The 22099-nt window shown below is 55.1% G+C and overlaps 3 protein-coding genes across 3 annotated transcripts; all 3 read right to left on the minus strand.

Annotated features, from left to right (window-relative positions):
* Nucleotides 1-3888: 3888 nt before the first annotated feature.
* On the minus strand, nucleotides 3889-6673 carry C1QB (complement C1q B chain). Its single transcript, XM_032709088.1, has 3 exons — nucleotides 6541-6673; nucleotides 5192-5351; nucleotides 3889-4603 (listed from the first exon to the last, which is right to left on the minus strand). Exons 1-3 carry the CDS (start codon nucleotides 6667-6669, stop codon nucleotides 4029-4031), a joined length of 864 nt encoding a protein of 287 aa, XP_032564979.1. The 5' UTR covers nucleotides 6670-6673; the 3' UTR covers nucleotides 3889-4028.
* Nucleotides 6674-7660: 987 nt separating this feature from the next.
* Nucleotides 7661-9817, minus strand: LOC116797485 (complement C1q subcomponent subunit C-like). The gene is made up of 3 exons (XM_032709068.1): nucleotides 9670-9817; nucleotides 8851-9038; nucleotides 7661-8638 (listed from the first exon to the last, which is right to left on the minus strand). The coding sequence occupies exons 2-3, from the start codon at nucleotides 9029-9031 to the stop codon at nucleotides 8082-8084; spliced, it is 738 nt and encodes a 245-aa protein (XP_032564959.1). The 5' UTR covers nucleotides 9032-9038; nucleotides 9670-9817; the 3' UTR covers nucleotides 7661-8081.
* A 1050-nt stretch (nucleotides 9818-10867) lies between these two features.
* Nucleotides 10868-12960, minus strand: C1QA (complement C1q A chain). Its single transcript, XM_032709089.1, has 3 exons — nucleotides 12880-12960; nucleotides 11971-12141; nucleotides 10868-11840 (listed from the first exon to the last, which is right to left on the minus strand). Exons 2-3 carry the CDS (start codon nucleotides 12131-12133, stop codon nucleotides 11272-11274), a joined length of 732 nt encoding a protein of 243 aa, XP_032564980.1. The 5' UTR covers nucleotides 12134-12141; nucleotides 12880-12960; the 3' UTR covers nucleotides 10868-11271.
* Nucleotides 12961-22099: the final 9139 nt, after the last annotated feature.

Genomic DNA, 22099 nt, shown 5'->3' on the forward strand with positions numbered 1-22099 from the left:
AAACAACAGCCCTGAGGTGAGATTTGGGGTAGTAGCTGGTGTCTGAACACTCTTCCCTGTCCCAGACTGGTCCCTGCTGTATCAAACTCCACAGGAGTCCCTCTGGGGTTGGGACCACCCTCCAGTGGAACCAGTGCACCCAGAGGATCCATGGAGGGAGCTCCTGCCCTGCTGACAATGAAGCCACCATGTGTGACCCCAGTAACCACCAAACCTGAGTTGGTGCTGCTGTGTCCTGTTGCTGTCTGCAACATCCCAGCAGGCACAGTCCAGTGCCTGTCCCAGTAATGCCTCTGCCAAAAGCATTCCAGCATCCTGGTACAGCACTGAACCCATACAGATCTTCCCATACTCCCACACAGCTCCTGCTTGATATTATGGTTTGGAGAATGGGAGGGAAGGAAAAACACAATCCCTTCTCCCCTGTATTTCACTACACAGTCTGGCCCAAGGGGAGAGGAGGCTGTGCCTTGGAGCTGGCTTTTCAGGAGGGAGCTGCTGGCAAGGGAAAAGCTTCCCTGCATCTGGGAGCAGCGTCACAAGCTGCATGGGAGAAGGGCTGGTTGGAGGGCCTTGCATGGGGGAGTGCTCCAGGAGGCCCTGCTGGGCAGCCTGGCTGTGGCTGATGCTTCCAGCAAGGACCAAGGCCAAGCAAGGATGGTTTAGGAAGGGCTCTTCCTTGGGCAGCAGGCACTGGGAACTCATGGGCTCAAGTGCAAACAGATCAACACCTTTGCAGGCTCCCCAGCCTTTACTGGTGGTGTTAGACCAGACCGTGGGACTGACATCACTGCCTCAATCTCACTGACAAACAACACAGTTGTGCTTTCATGTGTCCAGCTCGGCTTCATTTCCACAAATATTGACAGGCACAATGGATTCTCCACTGCATCAGATCCTGCCAAAGTCCTGCCTCTGGAGCTTTGGCACAGAGGAAACTTCCAAGCCCCCACAGATGATGCAGGAGAAACCTCCACCTGGTTTTCTTGCTGGTCTCTGTTGCTGATCCTTGATGCTCTGTGCCTGGAAACAGGAAGATTTTATTTTAAAACCCTGGCAGCTCTACCAGTCTGTGCTCCTGCTTCCCTCTCTGTTCCCCTCCAGCACTGACGGACCAAAGCACCCCACAGCTGCTTGGCAAAACACTGACAAACCCTAAAACTCCCCAAGTCACCTTGAAATACCTCCTGCCCCGACTTCAGCATCTGCTGAGCATCTGGTGGCCTCAGCCTGGGCACAGGTGAGGGTCACGGCACCTCCTCGTGACAGGCTGTGGCTGGGCCATGGGGTCACCCTGAAAATAAACTCCAAAGGGAGCGAGGAGGAGCAGAATGGGCGTGTCAGGGCAGAGCTGCAGAGCACACACAGAGCAGAGGGGGCGTTTGAGGGGCGGGGGGAGCGTGTACAGCGGGGAGGGTGCATCGTGTGAGCACACCCAGAGCAACGTGGATGTGCAGGAACGTGTGTACGCGGAGCACAAGTCCTGGGAGGAGCAGCCAACGGAGCTGGGGGGGTTCAGCCTGGAGAGGAGGAGGCTCAGGGGAGACCTTCTCTCTCTCTACAAGTCCCTGACAGGAGGGGGGAGCTGGGTGGGGTCGGGCTCTACTTCCAGGCAACCAGCAGCAGGACAAGAGGGCACAGCCTTAAGCTGCACTAGGGGAGGTTTAGGCTGGACATTAGGAAGAAATTCTTTACAGAGAGGGTGATCAGACACTGGAATGGGCTGCCCGGGGAGGTGGTGGAGTCACCATTTCTGGAGGTGTTTAAGAGGAATCTGGATGTGGCATTTAGTGCCCTGGTCAAGTTGACAAGGTGGTGTTGGGTCAAAGGTTGGACTCGATGATCTCAGAGGTCTTCTCCAACACAGTTGACTCTGTAATTCTGTGTTTCTGTAAGGACAGACACTGCAGGTCTATTCCCGTGGTGCAGCTGTGCGGGGTTGAAGTGTGCTGGGCTCAGATGCTCGTGGGGAAGGTGTAAGGAATTAATTAAATATGTAAATTGTCCCTTTCCTGAGGATCAGTGGGGAAGGTGTAAGGAATTAATTAAATACATAAATTGCCCCTTTCCTGAGGATCAGTGACCGTTGCACTGCCCTGATCTGCCCTTATCACCCACCACACCTGACCCTGCACAGGTTTTTCTCCAGCTCTCCTGTTAATGGTTGTGTTGCTGTTCCAAGGTTGCTCCATGTTCTATGAATGAATTCTGGACCTCAAAGCAGGGTGGGGAGCAGACCTGGATCAAAGTTTTGGTGTCCAACAGCATCCCAGATGAAGCTTCCTCTTGCCCACACCTGTCCTATTACGTGGGGTTATCCCATGCCAGAAGACAGACATTGCATTTACTTCCATTAAATGTCAGTGGGCTCCTGCCAGCTCATTTTCCAGCCTCTTAGGGCTCTTGGAATGGCAGTGCATCCCCTGTACATCCACTGCTCCTCGGTTCAGTGTCTCCTGGCAGGAGATGGAGCTGGTGTTCAATGTAGCCCAGCTCGGTTTTGGGGGTTGCTCTTGTCCTTCTTACCACGTCCTGCTGTCCCGATTTTTGGTGGGATGCTACAGCTCCAGCTGTGAAACACCCTGAGTGTTGTGGCTGCGTTTTAAAAGCCACCAGGGCTCTGGCACCGAGAGAACTTCGGGTCGTGACACCCGACACCTCTGCCCCGACCTTCTGAGAGGAGCACAGGTCTGGGGACACGGGTGGCTGCACAGCCGGGGACAAAAGCCTCAAATTTTGCTGCAGGAAGGATGAAGCAGCGATGTGGTGAGGAGGAGGAGGAGGTATGGACTGGGCTGGAAAGGGGAGACCCCCTAATCCCACCCGCTGCCTCCTCCCAGACCTTACGGGCAGAGCTGAGCGTCTCACTGCTTCCCGGCCCCTGGAGCTGTGCCCGCCCCGCCGAGCACGGTCCCGCTGCTGGGCGAGGGCTGAGCCAGTCTCCAGTGCCACCTGCCGGCAAATCACCCCGGCCACGAGCAGGAGCCTCTAAGCTGGTCACAACAGCGTCAGTCACTGTCTTGCGCTGGTAGAGGGACACCTGAGCATCCCAGAGCTGCGGGGGCCCCTCTGGACATACAAGCAGACGCGGAGAGCTCCACAAATCCGGTCCATATCGCACCCACCTCCCTAAGACCTTTTATCATCATCCTCTCCATCCACCCCCACGCTCCCACAAAAATTCTCTTTTCTACTTCCTGAATGTCCCGTGTCCACCGTGAGCTGGGGTGAGGTCTGCAGACAACTCACCACCCAGGTACAACACTGGGTGTCACCGGGGATGTCGTTGAGTTCCTCAGCTTTAATTCATTTGGATGTCTTCGAGTCCATCAGCTCTACTCTTAATGAGGAGATCTCAGGGAGGACTTGGCTGTGCTGCAGGACGTGTGTGTCGGTTCTCTGCTGGGATTTTGGGGCTGTGTGGGTGTAGCTGTGTGTTCCACACCTCTCCCATCATGGCATAAAAATGCCTTCCCTTGTGACACACACATTATCACAAGCTTTGACAAATTCCTGTGGATACTTTTGTCACCACCACCCGAAAAAAAAGTCTAAGAGAAGTTGGGTTCCCAGATCCTGCCACTGTCAGGAGTCTCCAGTACAGCACCATCTCCAGTATTTTCCCATCTACCATCAGTGCCCAGTGGCCCCAGTTATGTCATGTGTCCTGTCCCCTGCTAGAGGCCAGGTTGCCTCTCCATGCTTTCCTAACCCTAGGCTGGGACTCTCTGGGTGTCTTGGAAGGTGATCCTCAGCCTGGTGTGCAGCAGGAACTGCATGAGTTGTCTGGCTCTGCTCAGCAGTAATGAGATCCTGATAAGCCTGGGCTGCACCAGGAGGATGGGAAGCAATGCCCTGGGTATGTGAACATTATGTGGGGGGAAAAAAGGGACCAACAACGCAAAAAGCTGTCATTTAATGGGCGAGAATGGCAGCAATGCACTTGGGGCACCGATTTGGGAGCCGAGAGTCATTTGCAGGGGAGTCCTCAGCCCTGCAGAGGGGGCTGCAGAGGCACCGCCAGTGGGCTAAGCCTCGGGGAAGATGAGGAAGCCGGAGAAGATGCTGTCGGACCCCTCGATCCCCACCAGCGAGTTCTTCTCCGTCGGCTCCAGCCAGACAGACTCGTTCGTTGCCATCCTGAGGACCACGCCGCCCGTGGTGACCTGGAAACTGCTGTGCACGAAGTCACAGAAGGTCACCACCTTCTCACCCCTGCTGCCGCCCCGTCCCTTTTTGAAGCTGAGGCACAGGTTGCCCCTGGAGGTGACGTGGTAGGTGAAGTAGTAGATGCCGGGGACGCGGCAGATGAAGCGGCCGTAGCGGTTCTCGTAGTGCCCCCTCTCGTTGGTGACGACGCGGTCGAAGCGGACGGGCTGCTCCCGGCGGGGGTAGGTGCTGATGCTCCTGGCAGCGGAGAAGGCAGACTTGAGGGTGGCCTGGTAGTCTCCAGAGTCCCCCGGCGGGCCGGGTAATCCGCGGAGACCTGGTAATCCCCTGGCGCCTGGTGGGCCCCTGGGGCCGACCTTCCCCGGGTACCCTGGCTCTCCCGGGTCTCCCTTCTCCCCCAGCTCTCCTTCGTGCTCCGCCCGACCAGGAGGTCCTAGGAAGCAGGAAGAAGAGTCATTGTGGTCACAGTTGAGCCCCACAGGTCTGCAGAGGGATCTGGGGAAGGAAACCCGCCCGTGATGCGGGTCAGACCCCTGCCCAACTGGCAGGTGTGACGGGATGAAAATCTACCTCCAGTAATCTGTCAAGATGTAGAAAATCTACAGAAATTTGTGAAAGAGCAAAAACAAGTCCAGGAAGAAATTAGTGGGATGTCCTCTAAACAATGCTTAAAGTAGAAGAAGACATTAAAGCTTTGAAACAGCTTCTGTCTGTAGTTGCCAGTGAAACACTCTTAATATCGACAAGCTGAAATTGGAAACTGCACAGGAGCTAAAGAATGCAAAAATAGCATTGCAAACACTGAAAACTTGCTGTTGTTCACCCTCCCTCCCCAGGTCCCTAAGTGTGCTCCAGTCTGTCCAGTCCCTTCAGTCCCTGAGCATCACCCCCACCTGACAACACCTCAGAGGAACTGGTGAAAATGGATTGCTTTCCCAGGGCCATGTACCTGGCTCTGCTTTTTTCCTGCTCTTGGCATTCACAAGATGATTGTCTTCCCCACCTGCAGCCTCCTCCTTACCTTGCTCGCCCTTTGGGCCATTCTGCCCATCTCTGCCATTGCTGCCAGGTTGTCCTGGTGACCCTGGGATGCCTGGGATGGTGCCGTAGGTCTTGCAGAGTGTGGCACTGGCAAGCTGCCCTTCAGCCAGACAGATCAGCATCACCCACATGATCCACATCTACAGAGGCACAGAAGGGTGTGGAGGGGCTTGCCTGGGTGGTGGGAGGGTTGGGGAGGGCACTCTATGCTACCCTGAAGGATGGTGGCTGGAAGCACATCTGGGTAACATCATCAGGGAGGGAAAACATCCTGCTGTGGAGCCAAATCTGCTGTCCTGATGGCCTTGGAGGGAAGGACCAGTCCCTTTGGGCGAGGCAGAGATTGTCAGTCTCTAGTCATCTTAAATTCCCAGTTTGCAAGTGCCCACAACTTCAGCCACATGAATATCTGGGAAAGGTTATCCCAGAGGTCTGATGTCCAGCCTGGCCATGCTGCTCCCTCAGGGGAAGAAATCCCTCATCCCATCTCAGGACCACACCTGCAGGGGACAATCTTTCCTCCAGCCAGGGCAGTTTCATCATCTGCAAGGGGAAGGCTTTTGCCTTCCACCAGCAGGTCTGAGGGACAGCGTTGGTCCTCGAAGATGGCAATGAATCCCTAAACCTTCCCCTGCACCCTGCAGCTTCCCCTTGTGTCCTGCCACATGGCTGCTCCATCCCAGAGGCATTTCTGTACCTAAACAATATTACTGGGACAGTCATTTGGGTTTCCAGTCCCCGAGGTCTCACATTCCTTCTACCCTCCCTGTATCCCACAACTCAGCTCCTTCCCCCAGGTCCTGCTGTGGATGCCTGTGGATGAGCACCTGGCATTTGGGGGCTGTATCTGGACATCACATCACCCCAACCACGCCCTCCAGCCTCAGGTGGACTTTCCCAGCACTGAAACTCTGGTGCTAGCAGGACAAGAGGTTGGTGAGTTGGATTCTCCAGCCATGGCAGGTCCAATTTGGATGTGACAGGATGAATTCACAGGCTCCTAGCCCAGGTCTATCACATGACCAGAGCATCTAAGAGCAGGAGACCACACCCAGGGCACCTTTCAGACTGATGCCCACTCCCTGGTCACCCCTCTGGGACTTTGCAATCTCCCCTTTCATGTTCTCCTTTCTCCCAGGTGGAGCAGGAGAGGTTGGGGTCCCACCAGAAATCTCCACCATCCCCACCCAGCATCCCCACCACCCCTTTTCTCTACTGCCCCAAGCCACAGGGAAGTGCCAGGGGTGCAGGTGACTGTCACCCTCCTGGGACCAGGTGTTCCACGTGCTCCTGCCTGTGTGGGGGGCTGGGGCTCAGCCTTGCTCTTACCTTGAGCTCCTTGTTGCTTGGGTGGGGAGATGGAGTGGGACACACCAGCGTCCTGGTTGGAAATGGCTGAGAGGAGAAGCAGAAGTTGGCTGCAGGAGTTATTGTGAAAGGATGTGGGACACATCCCATTTTTTTATCTTTAGCTCCTGCCCTTTTGTCCGTGGCAGTTTCACATCCTCCACGAATGCTCTCTGCCAGCTCAGCAGAACAAGCCACCCCCAAACAACACCTCAGCCCCCCCAGAGTACAGCTCTGTCCTACAGGGTCCCTGGGTTCTGCTCAGATCCCCCCACCTACTCAGAAGAACACTGACCTGAGCTCCAGACAGGTTTGGGGGAACCCATCGGTGCTGCAGAGTTGTGCGTGCGTTCAGCCAACCTCCCTCAGGCTGCTCCGCACCTTCCCGGCTCTGCTGGGAGGTTCTGGCAGACCCAGGGGATGCTGCAGGGTCTTGGCATCCATCATCTTGAACATGTGCCCCAGGCTCTCCTAAATGTTGTGTGTGGGAAGTGATTTTACCCTGCGGGAAAAGCATTCCCAGGCCTGCTTTCCCCTGCTGCCTTGAGAAGGTGAAGCGCAGGACACTGGGATATGACCTGTTCCACCCCACAATGTGTGCCACCAGGAGGAGTCCCCACTGAGTTTTGGTGGACTCTGCAGCCTCCACAGCCATGAACTCCTTTGGTCTGGGTCAGGGAAGCAGAGCTCTGTCCCCGCCAGGGCTGGGACCCCCAGGATATCCCACCCTCAGTGGTGTCTCAGTGGGGTTTGCTGCGTGGTCTGTGCTGGATTGCAGCTGGATTGCTTCCACTTTGATGGGGAAGGGGAGAAGCAGGAGCCCTACTTGGAGGAGTCTTGGTCCTCCCTTGGTGGGGCCTGCATGGGGGCAGAGGGACCATCCTGTTCTTGCAGGTAGTGCAGCCAGGGGTCGTACCCTCACCCCACCCCGAGCCAGGGTGTGGATGGTGTGTGGTGTCACTGATGCTGAGCACAGCAAGGGCTCAGGGACTTGCTGATGCCACACAGATGTCCAGATGTCACACACACATCCATCACCATATCCATCAGGCTCTGCCTGCAGAAAGGTAAGTCATGGAGGACACAACACACTATACCAGGCGCACTGGGGAAGGATTTATTGACACTTTCCAAAGCCAGATCATGGCAAAGGGGCTGCTGCAGCCCCAGGACACCTGGCTGAACCTGGGGCAACCAAGGTGGGGAGGGGAGAGAGGCAGAGAGACCCCTGAGGTAATGTCGGGTTATCGGGTGGGGTTACAAGGCAGTGCCAGTGGGACAGGGGGCTCAGCACCATCACTCTGGGTGCAGATGCATCCAGATGTGCCTGTTCCCCCTGTTCAGCAGCTGCCAATGCTCAGTCCCCACACTGAGGGATTGTGTCTGGCTGCTGGGGGTGATGCCCTCGTTGGGGCTTCCCACTCAGCAGAGAAACTGGGAGTGCCAGCAGCAGCCTGGCAGTGAGCAGTGTGTTTGGGGCAGGATGAAGCAGTCAGGGTGCTGGTGTGGACTCTGGTGACCCTCTAGTCTGGGAAGAGCAGGAACCCTGAGAAGATGCTGTCAGAGTTGGCGATGCCCACCATGCCGTTGTAGTCATTCACTCCCAGCCAGACCTGGTCCTCAGCATCCAGGTGGAGCAGGAGCCCCCCCGAGCTGACCTGCATGGTGTTGGTCTTGTGGTCACAGAAGCTGGCCATCCTCCTCTGGTTCTTGTGCAGGATGGTGCAGAGGTTGGCTGTCTGCGAGGTGTGGAAGACGAAGTAGTAGAGCCCAGGGAGTTTGCAGGTGAACTTGCCCGTGGTGGTGTTGTAGTCGTTGTTGGTGTTGGTGATGACGTGGTTGAAAATCACAGGGACGTTCTTCAAGGGGTGCTCCTTGGTCTGCCTCGTCACTGAGAACGCTGACTGGTGCTTCTGCTTGTAGCTGCCTGGCATTCCTGGCTCTCCAGGCAGGCCTATCACCCCAGGGTCTCCAGCAGGACCAGGAAGGCCACTGGGACCCTTCTTGCCTGGCAAGCCAGGGCTGCCCGGTTCCCCTTTCATGCCCTTGGGCCCTTGCACTGCAGGAGGAGCTGGGATACCTGTGGGGTGGTGGGGAGTGAAAGGGAGTCGGTGTCAATAGCAGGATGTGGGTAGAGGCTTCTTCTCCCTTGGGCAGGAGAGTGCTGTTGCCTCCTTCCAGCCTGACCACAGAGGGTCCTCTCCCCAGCCTGCAAACCAAGGCAGACCAGCCATGGAGGTCTCAATGCTCCCCACTGCAACAGCCCTGTGTTTTCCCTCATTTCTCACTCACCTGGCTCCCCTTTGGCTCCCTTCAGCCCATCCCGGCCATCCTTGCCTGGCACACCCGGCATTCCTGGCAGGCCTGGAGCTCCATAGCAGTTGAGAGGGGCATCTCCATTCACAGCAGAGCCCACATTCAGGAGGAGGAAGGTGAGGGCCAGACTGAGCTGCTCCCAGAATCTCTGCTCCATTTTGGTTCTGCAGCATGCAAAGGGAAAGAAATGCTGGAGTGAGGGTCCATGGCAGGGTGGCTTCCAGGGCATGGAGAAAAGGAGGCTGGCTGCATCAGGAGCTCCTGGGCCCCATGTGTGTGCCCTCAGTGTCCCACCCCTACCAACTGCCAGGCAGTGGGGAGGTGGATAGGTGGAGATGGGCCCTGTGTTCATTGCCAACCCCAGGGCAGTCACTGATGGCACAAGTTGGGTTGGACTTTCAGTCTGGATGAAGACATGAGGTCTGTGGTACCCACGGCCAGCTCCAAGTCCTCCCAGTCCAGTGTCCAAGCCCCTGGTGATGCACACACCACTGTGGACTGCCACACTGTGCTGCACCAAGGCTGGAGCTCCCTGGACCCAGCTGATCTCATTCCCCCTCCAGCAGCAGCTTCACTGTCTTGGCTCTGTCCCTCGGGTTGATTATTTCCATCTGCTGGTGCATCCATGACATGTGTGCAGCCCAGCAGTGCCTGTCTCCTTCCCCTCCTCCTCCTCCTCCTCCTCCTCCTCCTCTTCTCACATCCACGTCCTCCTCACAGCACTGGGCCACACTACTGGACCCCCAGGCCCCCTGCAGCCCACCCTGGACACACGGACCCTGCAGCGCCTCTTACCTCTGGTGGGGAGCGGGGGACAGGACCCTGTGCTGCTGGTCCCTCTGGTCGTGGCAGTCACTGCACAGGGACAGACTCTGTCACCCCCACGGAGGAAGTTGCAGATTTGGGAAAGGCCCTTGGGGACCCAGAACCCCCAGCTGTCCCCAGCAGAGTTTCACATCCTTCAGCCTGGTTGTTTCTGCTGAGTGAGCACTTTCTTGGCTGTCTAGCAAGACCTACACTCATGCCACTGCAACAGGAAGGGCTGGAAGGACAGAAGTGGGACAAAGCTCTGCCAAAAGATGTACCACCACCCTCAGAAGCCTCCATGGGGACTAGCCCCCCCAAAATCACCTGCTTTTCCCTTTACTTCACTTGTTTCTGAGCAAAAGGGCAGCATGGAGAGTAGAGCCTCAGGCCAACTCTGTTGGGCTTAGAGATGCCTGTGACACTGAAGGGCTGATGTGAGGTCGCTGCTGGGCTCTGATGGAAGATGCTGCACCCCTAAATGGGACTGGAGGGTGTTTCTCCTTGAGAGTTTCTGACCTGCACCTTCCACTGTGCTCCACCAGTTCTGCTGGGTGCTGGACTTTGTGAGGCCCCAGCATCCCTCGTCAGGATGTTGCTCCACTCAGTGACCTGGCTTCCTCCTCACAGCTCCAGGAACGGAGACATTTGAGTGCCCAATGTGTGTGCAGTAGCTCCCCTGAGGAGCAGACCCAGGGTATGGCACCTATGTGTCTTCCCTGATGATTCCCAGCTGTCTGATTCGTGCCCAGCTTATTGTACCTCCCATTCATCTCACCCCAAGGCCCTCACAACTCCACCACCAACACCCCACAACCCCATCAGTCACCCCGATATCCCTGTCCCTCCTTGCTGTAAGGCCAGAGGACCACAGCTGCCTTTCCTCTTCCTAGGAGAGTTTGGGTACTAACAGGAGCCACGTTGGTGAGGTGCACGACCTGCTGCCTGTCTTTTCCCTTGCAGGACAGCTGCCTTGGGCTCAGCAGAGAAGGGTACACACAGTCTAATCTCAGCATTCCTCCCTGTAAGTGTCAACTCCGACTGGACACTCCATTCCCTCCTGTCCTTCTCCCTCTGCAGTGCCAGGGACAAGCTGGGATCACTTCTCTCCCTGGACAGCTTGGGGAAGCATCCAGGACATTCGTGGTTTGGGGAAGATTGCATGAGTAGAAAAGAAAACTCAAAGAGATATGGTGAAAGAAGGGTTTATTTATACTGATGGGGAGGATGTGAGAGAATGTGTGCCAGTGCCAGGAAGGTATTTATAGTGGTTAGTGTAGCAGAAGCAGTGGCAGGCAGTGATTTCCCACTCAGGAGCAGAGAGCCACAGCCAGTGACAACTGGGACCCTCCGGAGTGAGGTATGAATGCCCAGGAGGAGAAAGGGATGAGAGTCCACTGCCTCCAGGATGGAGTGGGCAGGCTCAGCACAGAGGTGACCCATGGCCTGGCCAGTTGTGACATTGGTGGAAGCACAGGACCCGTCTGCACACTCAGTTTGGGGCCGTCCCCGTGTGCTGTGGCACTAAACCACCCCACACCCACAGGGGGATCACCCACGCAGACAGACACCCCACAGTGCCCTGGGGGCCCCTCAGCCTGTCTGTGGGAAGAGCATGAAGCCGCTGAAGACGCTGTCAGCCTCGGAGCCGCTGTAGATGGAGCTGCCCCGGGCGGGGTTGGTGGTCACGGACACCTGGTCGCCCGGGGCCAGGCTGAGGACGCTGCTGCCCGAGTTCACCTGCAGGACGCCGACGCTGTTGTTGTCGCAGAAGCTGACGACATTCTCCCTGTTCTTGGTGATGCTCAGGCACAGGTCCCCGCTGGAGACCACCTGGTAGGCGAAGTAGTAGAGCCCGGGGAAGCGGCAGGTGAACTGCCCCGTCTGGGGGCTGTAGGAGTTCTCCTCATTGGTGATGACGTTGTCGAACACCACTGTCCTGCCCATGGATGGTGGGGACCTCCGCGAGGCGGAGAAGGCAGGGCGCGGCTGCTCCAGGGTATTGCCGGGTACCCCCTTCTCCCCCTTGAACCCTGGCAGCCCTGGCATCCCAATGAAGCCAGGGAGGCCAGGGAGGCCGCGGTTCCCTGGAATGCCAGGAGGGCCGGGTTCGCCTGCATCCCCTTTGGGTCCCTGGATGCCCGTCCTTGGCGCTGGTCTCCCTGGGGAGAGGTGATGAAGAGGAGCAGTTGGTGCACATCCAGCGTCTCCCAAGCTGCTCCCACAGCCTGCGATGCTCCTATCAAGAGGTTCCCAGGCTCCCCACACTGGGCATTTCAGGCTTCCCCTTACCTGGCTCTCCCATGTCACCCTTCTGCCCTGGCCTCCCATCGCGGCCAGGGACTCCAGGGAAGCCATCCTTGCCATCTGGTGCCCGGCAGACTCCATTCTCCAGCAGGGCCGTGCTCAGCACTGCTGCCAGGGTGCTGATCCCCAGCCAAAATTCAGGTTGCATCCTGCCTCCTACAAGCAAAAGGGTGGGGAATTGGGGATGGAGGCAAACACACAAATCTTGGACACAGACATGCAAGTGCTCTCATCACTTGTTTGATACTATTCACCAGACACCACATGCAGTGGTGGAAACAGCTTCCTAGAAGGGTTTTGGCGGTGTTTCCTTGTGTGATCAGAAATAACAGAAGTCAATGAAAATCTCTGACATGCCCATGGTAGGACTGTGGGATTAGAAAGCCTGAGATGTAGATGACAGCAAAAACCCAGGATGTAGAGGACAGCTGCATGTCCTGGGGATGGGTCGTGGCACCTCAGATGCATGTAGAGGATGTTTATTGCAGTTTTGAGGGAGAAGCAGTGATGTACAGGGCCGTGGTTCCATGGGATAGAGAACACAAGGGAAGAAAGGATGCAAAGAGACATGACAGGGAGGGGAAAACAGGAAAATGGGATCCGAATCTCCAACACACAGAGCTGGGAGAACGGAGAGGCGCCCTGAGCACACAACATCTATCTCAAAACCTGAGGTACTCAGCCTGGGACAAGCCTGCAGAGCCCAGTGATGTCCACAACCACACAGCAAGGACAGATTCTTGCAGCTCCCCCCACCCTTGTGTTGTCTCCTCCCATTTTCCTACTTTAAACTCCTGTGGAGGGGGAATGTGAAGAAAGAATGAGGACAGGGAGCAAGGCCAGGAGAGTGGTGGCAGAGGAGGAGTGTGTCCCCTGCTCTTTGGGGTGACTTACCTCAGTGCAGGGGGTCAAGAAAGACCAGAGTGAGCAGCAGCTCAGTTTGCTGGAAGCTCTTCCCTGGGAAGAGGGAGGAAGAGGAGCAGGGTGGGAGGATGTCTTTGTGCGCACAGTGGTTTGCCCGGTCAGGGAAGGGACGTGCTGAGTTTCACTTTCTCTGTACAAGAAAGAAGTTTGTTCCCCTTTCTGCTCTTGACTCTGGTTGTGCTGGAAACAGCTTGGTCAGCAAGAGTGCAGGACTGCTGGGTGCCGAGCCTGGCCCAGCAGCACAGCTCCCACAGCAGGGACTGGTGGACACTGGGCACAAAGCAACATGACAGTGGAGGGTGCCCAGAGGCTGCCCAGGGCAACAGCACAGCTCTGTCCCTGCAGGAGGGGACAGGTGATCACAGCACCGGGTGTCACAGGAATGTTCAGAGGGGGCCCAGGGATCACTTTTGAAGGCTCCTGGTCTGGGTGATGAGCAGAGTGTGTCTGCCACTGGTACCCAGCCTTGTCATAGTGGCTGCTGGGGGCTGACCCCTCCAGATGCCCACCTGGGCACTGCAGCCTGATGGAGCAGGGAATGTCAGTGCCTGTGTGGCTCAGCAGGACCTTGAGCATTTATGCTGGAGATTAGGAAAAAGTTCGTCTTCCAGAGGATGATTGGGCACTGACCAGGCTCCCCAGGGTGGTGATCATGGCCCCAAGGCTGCCAGAGCTCAAGGAGTGTTTGGACAATGCTCTCAGGCACAGAGTGGGATTGTTGGGGTATCTGTGCAGGGCCAAGCAGTTGGACTGATGATCCTTGTGGTTCTGTTGCAGCTCAGGATATTCTGTGATCCTATGGTCTCCTTCCCACTGCCTTCTCTTCAGTGCTTTGAGGACCTTGTGCCTGTAGTAGAGGGGGTGTCTGGCACTGCTCTCAGTTCCCTTTGGGTGGCTGTGCCTTGCACCAACCAGATCTGGGCAACCCCTGGAACTGTGTGGCCTCATGAGGCTGGACAAATGAAACACCAACATTTCATCCCACTGAGTGCAGGGAAAGAGCCCAGGGATGTGCCTTCAGCTCTGCTAAAAATGAGCCCCGAAATGCCACAAGTGCCCAAGCCCCATCGTGCCAGGGAGCGAGTGGTGAGAGGTGCCACAATGATCCCAGCAGGGACCGTGGGGTCCTTGGGACCCTGGGGACCAGCCAGGGGAGACACAGTGGGTTGTGAGGAGGGGCTTTCTGATCCATATCCACCTGGAGTGTCTTTTCAGGTGTCCTATGGCAGCTGCACTGACCTTCATGACAAAGAGACATTGGGGTCCCCAAAGCTGGAGCTGGGGTTCAGAGGAGAATGTCCAAGGAAAGAGGGCAGTGAGCAGGCCTGGGATTAGGGTGGCTCTAAAGCCCAGGGGTGCTGGCAACCCTCCCTTTCCCCCCTGCCTGCCACCTCTAGCAGTCCCAAGGAAGGTGTTGCATCATGTCTAATACAGCTGAAAAAGGGAATGACCAAAGCTCAACGCCGAGACCATTGCCACCAGAGATCTGTCACTGAGCTGGTCTTTAATTCATTGAATAGATGCCCTCTTAATGTAATATAATACATATTTTTAATCAAAATGTCATCCCATAATAAATCAGATGCCCAGAAGAAATGCAATTTTATTTTATCAACAGAGTTCCTCTATCAACCAGACCTGTAACCGTGTCAAGACAAGATGACAGGTGAGTTTGAAAGGACCTACCTTCCACCAAACGATGCTTCTGGACAGTAATTGTATTTCTGCCCCATTGCCCTTTCTTAATATACAGCCCAAATGAGACCACTCCATCATTTCATCCAGGATTGATTGATGGCTGGTCCTTGTGCTCCCGTGTACTTTGTGTCCTGTTGTCCCTTTAACCCCATTTAAATGCTGAATTACAGGGGCTGCTTGTGGGTCTCCAGTATCTCCTTGAAGCTGTGCTTGTTCCAGGTGTTCCCTCCTCCAGACTCCTGAGCAGTGTTTAGCCCCACTTGTGTGACTTTCAGAGTTGCTGTGGTCAAGCCAAGCTTTCTTCTCCCATCCTCTATCTCCTCCTCCTCCTCCAGATCGGCAGCTGGGACATCACAGGCTGGTTTGTTTTGGAAGGGACCTTAAAGCTCATCTCGTTCCATGGGCAGGGACACCTTCCACTATCCCAGGTTGCTCCAAGCCCCGTCCAACCTGTCCTTGGACACTCCCAGGGATGGGGCAGCCACAGCTTCTCTGGGCAACCTGTGCCAGGGCCTCCCCACCCTCACAGTGAAGGATTTCTTCCCAACATCCCATCTAACCCTAACCCCGTCCTCCGGCAGTGGGAAGTCACTCGAACTGCCTCCCGTGGATCCAGAGGTGCCGGCTGCGGGGAGCCGGGGATGAGCGCTGCACGGTGCCACCCCGAAGGCTGCCGCGGACCACAGATGCCAGCACAAGAACCCTCGTCCTCCCGATTCCCGCAGGGCTGTCCGTGGGAGCGGGAGGTGGCCGGGGGGCCGCGGGCAGGGTCGGCTCGGCAGCGACGGGACGCGCCACGAGATGGCAGCGCTGCCTCAGCCGTGCTCGGTGCCACCCGCTCCTCTGCCCGAAGTAGGGGCGGGGAGACCCCCCCGGGGGTCCCCCTGTCCCCAGGTGTCCTGCAGGATGTCCAGGTGCGGAGTGAGAGCGCGGACACCTCTGCGCTGGGAGGTGGGATATCCTGTTGGGAGCCAGGATAACCCACCCCCTCCACACGGCCACAAAAGCCCTTTCCCGGGGGCGGGGGCACTTCGGTACCCCCCGAGACTGGGGGAGAAGGGGAGTTTTCCTCAGTGGGGAAAGGAACTCCGTGGCGGGGCGCGTGAACCCTGCCAGGTTCTCCCGGCTGAGGTGGATCCAGCAGCACCATCACTCCATCACGGAGAAGGGGCCACGTCGATACGTGGGACCCCCGGGTGATATGGAATGGGGCCAAGCCCAAGACAGAGGGGACAGTGGGTGTACCTGGAAGAGCCAGGGGATGCAGATGCTATTCAGAGCTCCAGGTGTCACAAAATCATCCCCAAAGAGGATGGTGCCCTAGGTTTTGGGAACCCGACCACTCAGGTGAGCATCCCCATGATTTAGGGCACCCTTCGTGGCCTCCTGGCTCTGCTGCACACCAAGCAACTCTGCTCCAGAGGATTTTACCCTGAGCAACCCTCCTCCTTTCAGAATGGGTTCAGGATGGGCCATGGGGCAACACCTTCACCTCTTGCTGCCCTCCCAGCTGGTGCTGACAGGCAAGATCAGTCAGTGCCATCCCAGCCTTGCAGCCTTTCGTGGAAGAGCAGTGACCCTTGTGGAGCCTCCCCACATGTCCCCAGTGCCTGCAGGCACACGCGAGCTGCCTGACAGCAGACAACAGGGAGAGATGCTCCTTCCCTGCTGGGGATCCCCAGGGTGATGAGCTGACAGGCAGGAGCTGCCAGAGGAGGAGAAATCTGGCAGCTGGCACCTCCCTGTCACTGTGCAGGAGGCAGAGATGGAGATCAGCAGTGCTGTCAGGTACCACACACACCTCTGCTGCCAGTCACAGCATCCCAGGGCAGACCTGCACCCACTGGGAGGTCAGGGCAGCTGCGAGCATGCACCCTGCTGCAGCCACTGGGGGGTTAATGGTGCCTGGATAACCACACAGATGGATGTTAGAGCTGTTGAGCTGGGCTGTCCCAAAGTAGCATCACAGAGTCGTGGAATTATTAGGGTTGGAAAAGCCCTCTAAGATCATGGAGTTCCGCCATTAACTCAGCACTGCCAGGGCCACCCCCAAACCATGTCCCCAAGTGCCACATCCACGTGTTCTTTGAACTCTTTGGGTGAGGGTGACTCCATCACTGCCCTGGGCAGCCTGTTCCAATACCTGACAACCCTTTTAGTGAAGGAATTGTTCCCAATATCCAACCTAAACCTCCCCTGGCACAAATTGAGGTCATTTTCTCTGTCCCATCACTTGTTATCTGGGAGGAGAAACCTACCCCCACCTGGCTCCACCCTCCTGTCAGGGGGTTGTGGAGAGTGATGGTGCCCTGGAAGGATTTCCTGACATGTCAGGTGAAAATCAGGCTGCAAGGCCACTTGCCACACTGTGTAGCAGCCACACACGTCTGAAATATTTAAATTGCTGTCCCAGGGAATGTGTTACTCCTATGAAAAATCCTTGTAGAAAGCAGATGTGAGGAATAAAGACAGGTATGTGGTTTAAAAGGCAGGATTTCAGGCTCCAGCCCTTGCTCACTGTCATTGATGCACATCCCTGTCGGCTCATGGGGTGAGAGGAGATAGATGAGTGCTGAGCAGCCCTGGGCAATGTTGGGAAAGCTTGTCCCATCCTTCCCTCTTTTGTCCCCTGTTAAGAATGTCAGGGCTTGTCATTATTCGACATATATTGGTTAATTTGGCTGATTGTTACCCATTCTTTAATGTAACCGTTATTTATTTATTCTCTGGTGTAACAAGCAGTTCCAGATTGATCACTTTGGCATGTAAATGAGCTGCTCTAGTGCTTGTCACTGAAATTTGTACATTGGGAGAATTTGCAATCAAACACAGCCGGAATCTAAATTACAACATTTCAGGCAGTAATAGCAGGGAGAAGACAGGAAGGATGTGCCATAAATAAGATGGGATCAAGACGGGGTGCCCAGAGCTGTGCTGACAACACGCCAGGAGCCCCATGGCAAGCAACAGGAGTCCCCACTGTGCAGAGACATGGTCCTGGCAGACCTGGTTTGTTCCCCCAGCAGAGAAGGTCCTTGCTCATGGCAAGAATATTCCCAACCCTAGGTCAGCGTGGATATGGCTTTGCCTACCTGAGCCTTGAAACCCCTCCCAGGACAGAGATCACCCATCGCTCTGGTGACCTGTCTGAGGGCTGGACCACACTCAGCTAAAGAAGCACTTCCTAATGCCCATCTCAAATCTCTGAAGGTCCACTCTGTGACCACCATCCTGTGTGACATCATTTGGCATTAGTGAGATGTCCTGGACTCTATTTCCTTGCAATAGCTCCCAAGCAGCTGCAGCAGTGATCAGCCACCACCACATCCCAGCGGGGTGGCTCCTCCACCGCTGATCATAAGGATGAATAATTTTTCTTGACTTGGCCACAATCCCCCTAATATAGCAGTTTAGCTCATCTGTGTTTTGCTCACATTCAGTCTGGTGCCCACTGATTCCCACCCCAGCCGTTCCCCTACTCCAGCAGTGAGTCCCCAGCCTGTTCACCCCACGAGGAAAGCCCACAGTATCTCCTAAACATCCCAAGGGTTTAAAGAAATGGCTTGAAATGCCATTTCTAGAAGGCAACTGAAAAAAAAAAAGACAAATTCTGTTCCTTCTTTCCTTCCCCTCCTGGCTTTATGCTGTGGGCTCAGGAGATAAGGCTCTGAAATACACCCTGGACATAGTGAGATTCCCTTCAAATCCCAAGTGATGGTCGCACTGGGGGGAGGCACAAGGTCCTCCTGTCTGGTCTGTATGTTTTGACATCTCAGTTCGGGGTATGTGAGGTTTGCACTCTTTGGGGCCATCAGGCCATGGCAAGACCATGGGGAATCCCTCCCCCTGACAGGGATGTGCTCATCCCAGTGGAGTGTGAACTGCCATGCACTGGTTTGTAGTAACATAGTGCTTCCCATGGGGCTGAGATGACCAGCACAGATCCTTCCTGCACCCTCTGCACATCCTGGCGGCTGCCAGGGCCTCGTCTCCCCTTCCCAGGCTGATATCCACACCATTTCCCTGACATTAAGGCCTTGAAAACGGAGTGGAAGTTTCCTGCAGGTGAGTGTCAGCGTTAACTAGGTCATGGCAGCTGGAGGTCCATGCTGGCTGCAGCCCTATTACACCTCATTTTTATTACAGCTTGCTTTCCACAGTGCCTCCTCCAGGAACTCGGCTTCCCTCTGACTGACCTTGGCTGCCGGATCGATCCGAGCTCACAACCCCCCTCCTCACATCTGCCCAATTTGGAGGGTCTGATTGCTGCTCCCGAGGCTCTGATTGCCTTTGCTCCCGGGCGCCAGAACCCCAGCGGGGGCCTCACAGGCTCCATCAGCCAACCTTCCACTGAGCAGATTTCCGAGGAATATCCCAGGAATGTGCCGTGCAAAGCCAGGCCAGGCATTTTCGAGGCATCCAGACTGTGTTAAGCTGGAGGTCACGGTGCCTCTCCACCCCTGTGGTGTGAAAGCTGGACATCTCCAGTGGAAGGTGTCCCTGCCCATGGCAGGGGCTTGGAATGAGGTGGTCTTTAAGGTCCCTTCCAAACCAAACCATTCTGGGATCTGATGATCTATGTCTAGTGAGCATGGAATTTCAGGAGCTCTGTTTTTTGCTGCTCTTTGGGCCCTGGTTCCCCAAGCAGAGGGCAGTGATACCTGGTGTGGTCCACACGCCTCCAACATCCTCTCAGGTGCTTCCATCAGCTCGGCACCTCACAACGCTCCATGGGCTTGTTCCAACCTCTCCCCTTCTGCTGTGCTCCCTGTGACTTCACCCTCCTCAGCCACCTCCACTGCTTTCTGAAAAGAACACAGCCCCTTTCCAGCAGGGATGAACACTTTTCCCCTTGCAGTGGCTTGAGCCACTCAGGGTCTCCTGTTGAAGTCCTCTCAGCAGACAGAGGTCAAACCCATGTCCTTGCTGCCAACTCAGAAGCAAATCAATCAACATTTCTGAGGCAATTGCAGCCCTCCTCAAGTCTCTGTGTGGCAGCCCCAGCACCGACTCCCTGGCCTGGAGTTATTCTTCACTTGGATTTTAATTTCCAAGCTTGCACTGAGGGATGGGAAGAATCCCAGCTTCTAATTAATTACTGAGTTTTCCGTAATGGAAAATGCTGCCAGTGTGTCTGGTTTATTGCACTGTGGAGAAGGTCACTCTGAACACTATTTTTCCAAACATCCCAGTGAGTGGCCTTAAGCCCTGAAACAGCTGGACTCTCCAGATCCAGGGGGAAGTTTGCACTGAGTGGCAGAAGAAGACCATGGTCCTGTGTCCTGTGTGTGTGACCAGAATGGGGAAGCACACTGGAGGACAAGGAATGTTGGAAGGTGGCTGCCTCTGGACAGTGGGTCCTGGTCCTCTGGATATGTAGGAAGAAATTGTTCCCTGTGAGGGTGGTGGAGCTGCCCCATCCCTGAAAGTGTCCAAGGCCAGGTTGGATGGGGCTTGGAGCAACCTGGGCTACTGGAAGGTGTCCCTGCCCATGACAGGCAGTGGAACAGGATGAGCTTTAAGGTCCCTTCCAACCCAAACCATTCTGGGATTCTATGATTCCATCATCTCCTCTGGTGAACACAGTGGTCCCAGCAGGAGGACAAGCACAAGCTGGCACATGCAGGACCCTACAGTGGGGCTTCATATGGCGTTTTGCAGGACGAAAAGCAGGCATTTTAATTTCCAGTGCAGATTCGTCCTGCAATGGGACATATTTGTTTGCATCAGCCTCCATGAGGAGGTTTCAGGAGCCTTGGGATGAGCAGTGGGATTTCTAAGGAACTTTAATCCCTTCAGTAATCCCTGAATTTTTCAGCTTAATTTATTTGGGGAAGTCAAATGAAGCTTCTCATTTGCCTCAATGCTACAATGAGATTACAGTTTCTGCCTCCCATTCTCAGTCCTGAGCTGGATGGATCCCCCTAATGCCTTAAAGCCCATATTGTTAGGATCTATATCTCTTCCCAGGTGTCTCTTATGCTGCTCTGATGCACCATTCTCTGGGCAGGGCCATGTCTTTCCCCTCGGAGCGGTGCTGATGGGCCTTGTTGAGGATTATGAGGGGATTTCCTGAGCCCTTCAAATTGTCTCCCTCACTAATTAATGATCGGGTTTCAGATTCGGAACATGCAGTTAAATATACTGCAAAAGTGCATTTCATTAATCTCAATTAAGCATTTAAATACTCTGAAGCCTCTGCTCAGGCCCTGTGATTGATGGCAGCTCTGTCACCCTGCTTTGGTCCCTTGACATCTCTGCCTCTACAGTGGGGATGTGAGCACCCACCTTCCCTGCTTTCCCTTTGCCTGTTGCCTCCAGATCCAGGCTGGGCACAATTTTGGAAGGCTTTAGGTGCTTGATAAGAAAGTGTATGAGTGACAATTCTTGTGCTAGACAGGACATCTTCCCTGAATTTAAACTCTTTGTGTCCTGGTGTGCAACTCTAGCATCAGAGCACGTCAGTAGCGAGGGCTGGTGGAAATCAGACTTTGCAGACCACTGAAGGGAACAACTGGGCAAACTGGTCCAGAAATTACACTTCATTCCCCTGCAAAGCAGTATACAAACCCCTTCAGGGCTTGACAGCCCATGGGACACAAAGCAAGCTATGTGCCACCCCAGACATCCAGTTCTGTTGGTATGGATGAAGCACTCGTTTGTGCCTGCTGGGAACACACATATTCAGCCTCACTACTTGTTGGACCTGGGCACAGGCAGCTGCAGCACCTCATGTCACTAACAAAAATTACTGAAACCAACAATCTAATGAAAAAGAGATTGGGAAACAGCACAGGAACCACCCACACTTGTCTCTGCTGTGGTTACAAGGATCCCGCTGCAGACCCCGATGTGCTGCATCTCTGGATATACAGAAGGGGAGAAAAAAACCCCTTTTTTGGAGACAAGACCAAGATACTCTGCCAGTGATGTTGTTCTTCCAGAAGCTGCTCATCCTGCTGCTCCTCTGGGATCCCACCAGCTCAGTGCGTGACACACAAAGCCTCTCTCTCAGCATCCCACTTCCTTTGTGGTTTGGATCTGGAGATGAGACATCATTGTCTGCAGCCCTAGTGGTACCTGCTCGATTTTTCATTGAGACCTGGCGCCTCAACAGCAAAATTCTTGTTCTCTCTCTGGCCATTACCTTCTCCCAGAGGAGAATCAGGAGGGGATGCTCCCTTGCTTTCACAAACTCTGATAAAAATGTATTTTTTAAAGCCCTACTTCCCTCAGTGATAGGATTAAGCATAATACTCAGTTTCTGCCTGAAACAAGCATATTTTTGCCCATCTGCTGAAGGAAGAGTCTCAAAACCACTATGAAAAGGCTGCTGTCAGTTTAGACATCAAAAGCTGAGGGTGACAATCCAAAAATCAATAATGGTTTTTAAGTAAGGCCTGATTTGAAGTCTGGAAGAGGTTTAGGACAGAGCAGGGGCTTTACCAGCACCCCCAGGGTGACACTGAGAAGCATTTCTAAATGTCTGGAA

This window comes from Chiroxiphia lanceolata, chromosome 22 (assembly GCF_009829145.1).
Source record: "Chiroxiphia lanceolata isolate bChiLan1 chromosome 22, bChiLan1.pri, whole genome shotgun sequence".
Classification (NCBI taxonomy): Eukaryota; Metazoa; Chordata; class Aves; order Passeriformes; family Pipridae; genus Chiroxiphia; species Chiroxiphia lanceolata.

Bases quoted from the DNA above. Each gene is read 5' to 3' on its own strand.
- C1QA (XM_032709089.1), bottom strand. From the start codon at position 12,133: ATGCAACCTGAATTTTGGCTGGGGATCAGCACCCTGGCAGCAGTGCTG. The intron at 11,841-11,970 runs GTAAGGGGAAGC...ACCTCTCCCCAG, and splicing joins GGGTGACATGGGAGAGCCAG to GGAGACCAGCGCCAAGGACG.
- LOC116797485 (XM_032709068.1), bottom strand. From the start codon at position 9,031: ATGGAGCAGAGATTCTGGGAGCAGCTCAGTCTGGCCCTCACCTTCCTC. The intron at 8,639-8,850 runs GTGAGTGAGAAA...ACCACCCCACAG, and splicing joins GGGAGCCAAAGGGGAGCCAG to GTATCCCAGCTCCTCCTGCA.
- C1QB (XM_032709088.1), bottom strand. From the start codon at position 6,669: ATGGGATGTGTCCCACATCCTTTCACAATAACTCCTGCAGCCAACTTC. The intron at 5,352-6,540 runs GTAAGAGCAAGG...GTGCCTCTGTAG, and splicing joins CAAGCAACAAGGAGCTCAAG to ATGTGGATCATGTGGGTGAT. The intron at 4,604-5,191 runs GTAAGGAGGAGG...CCTGCTTCCTAG, and splicing joins TGGCCCAAAGGGCGAGCAAG to GACCTCCTGGTCGGGCGGAG.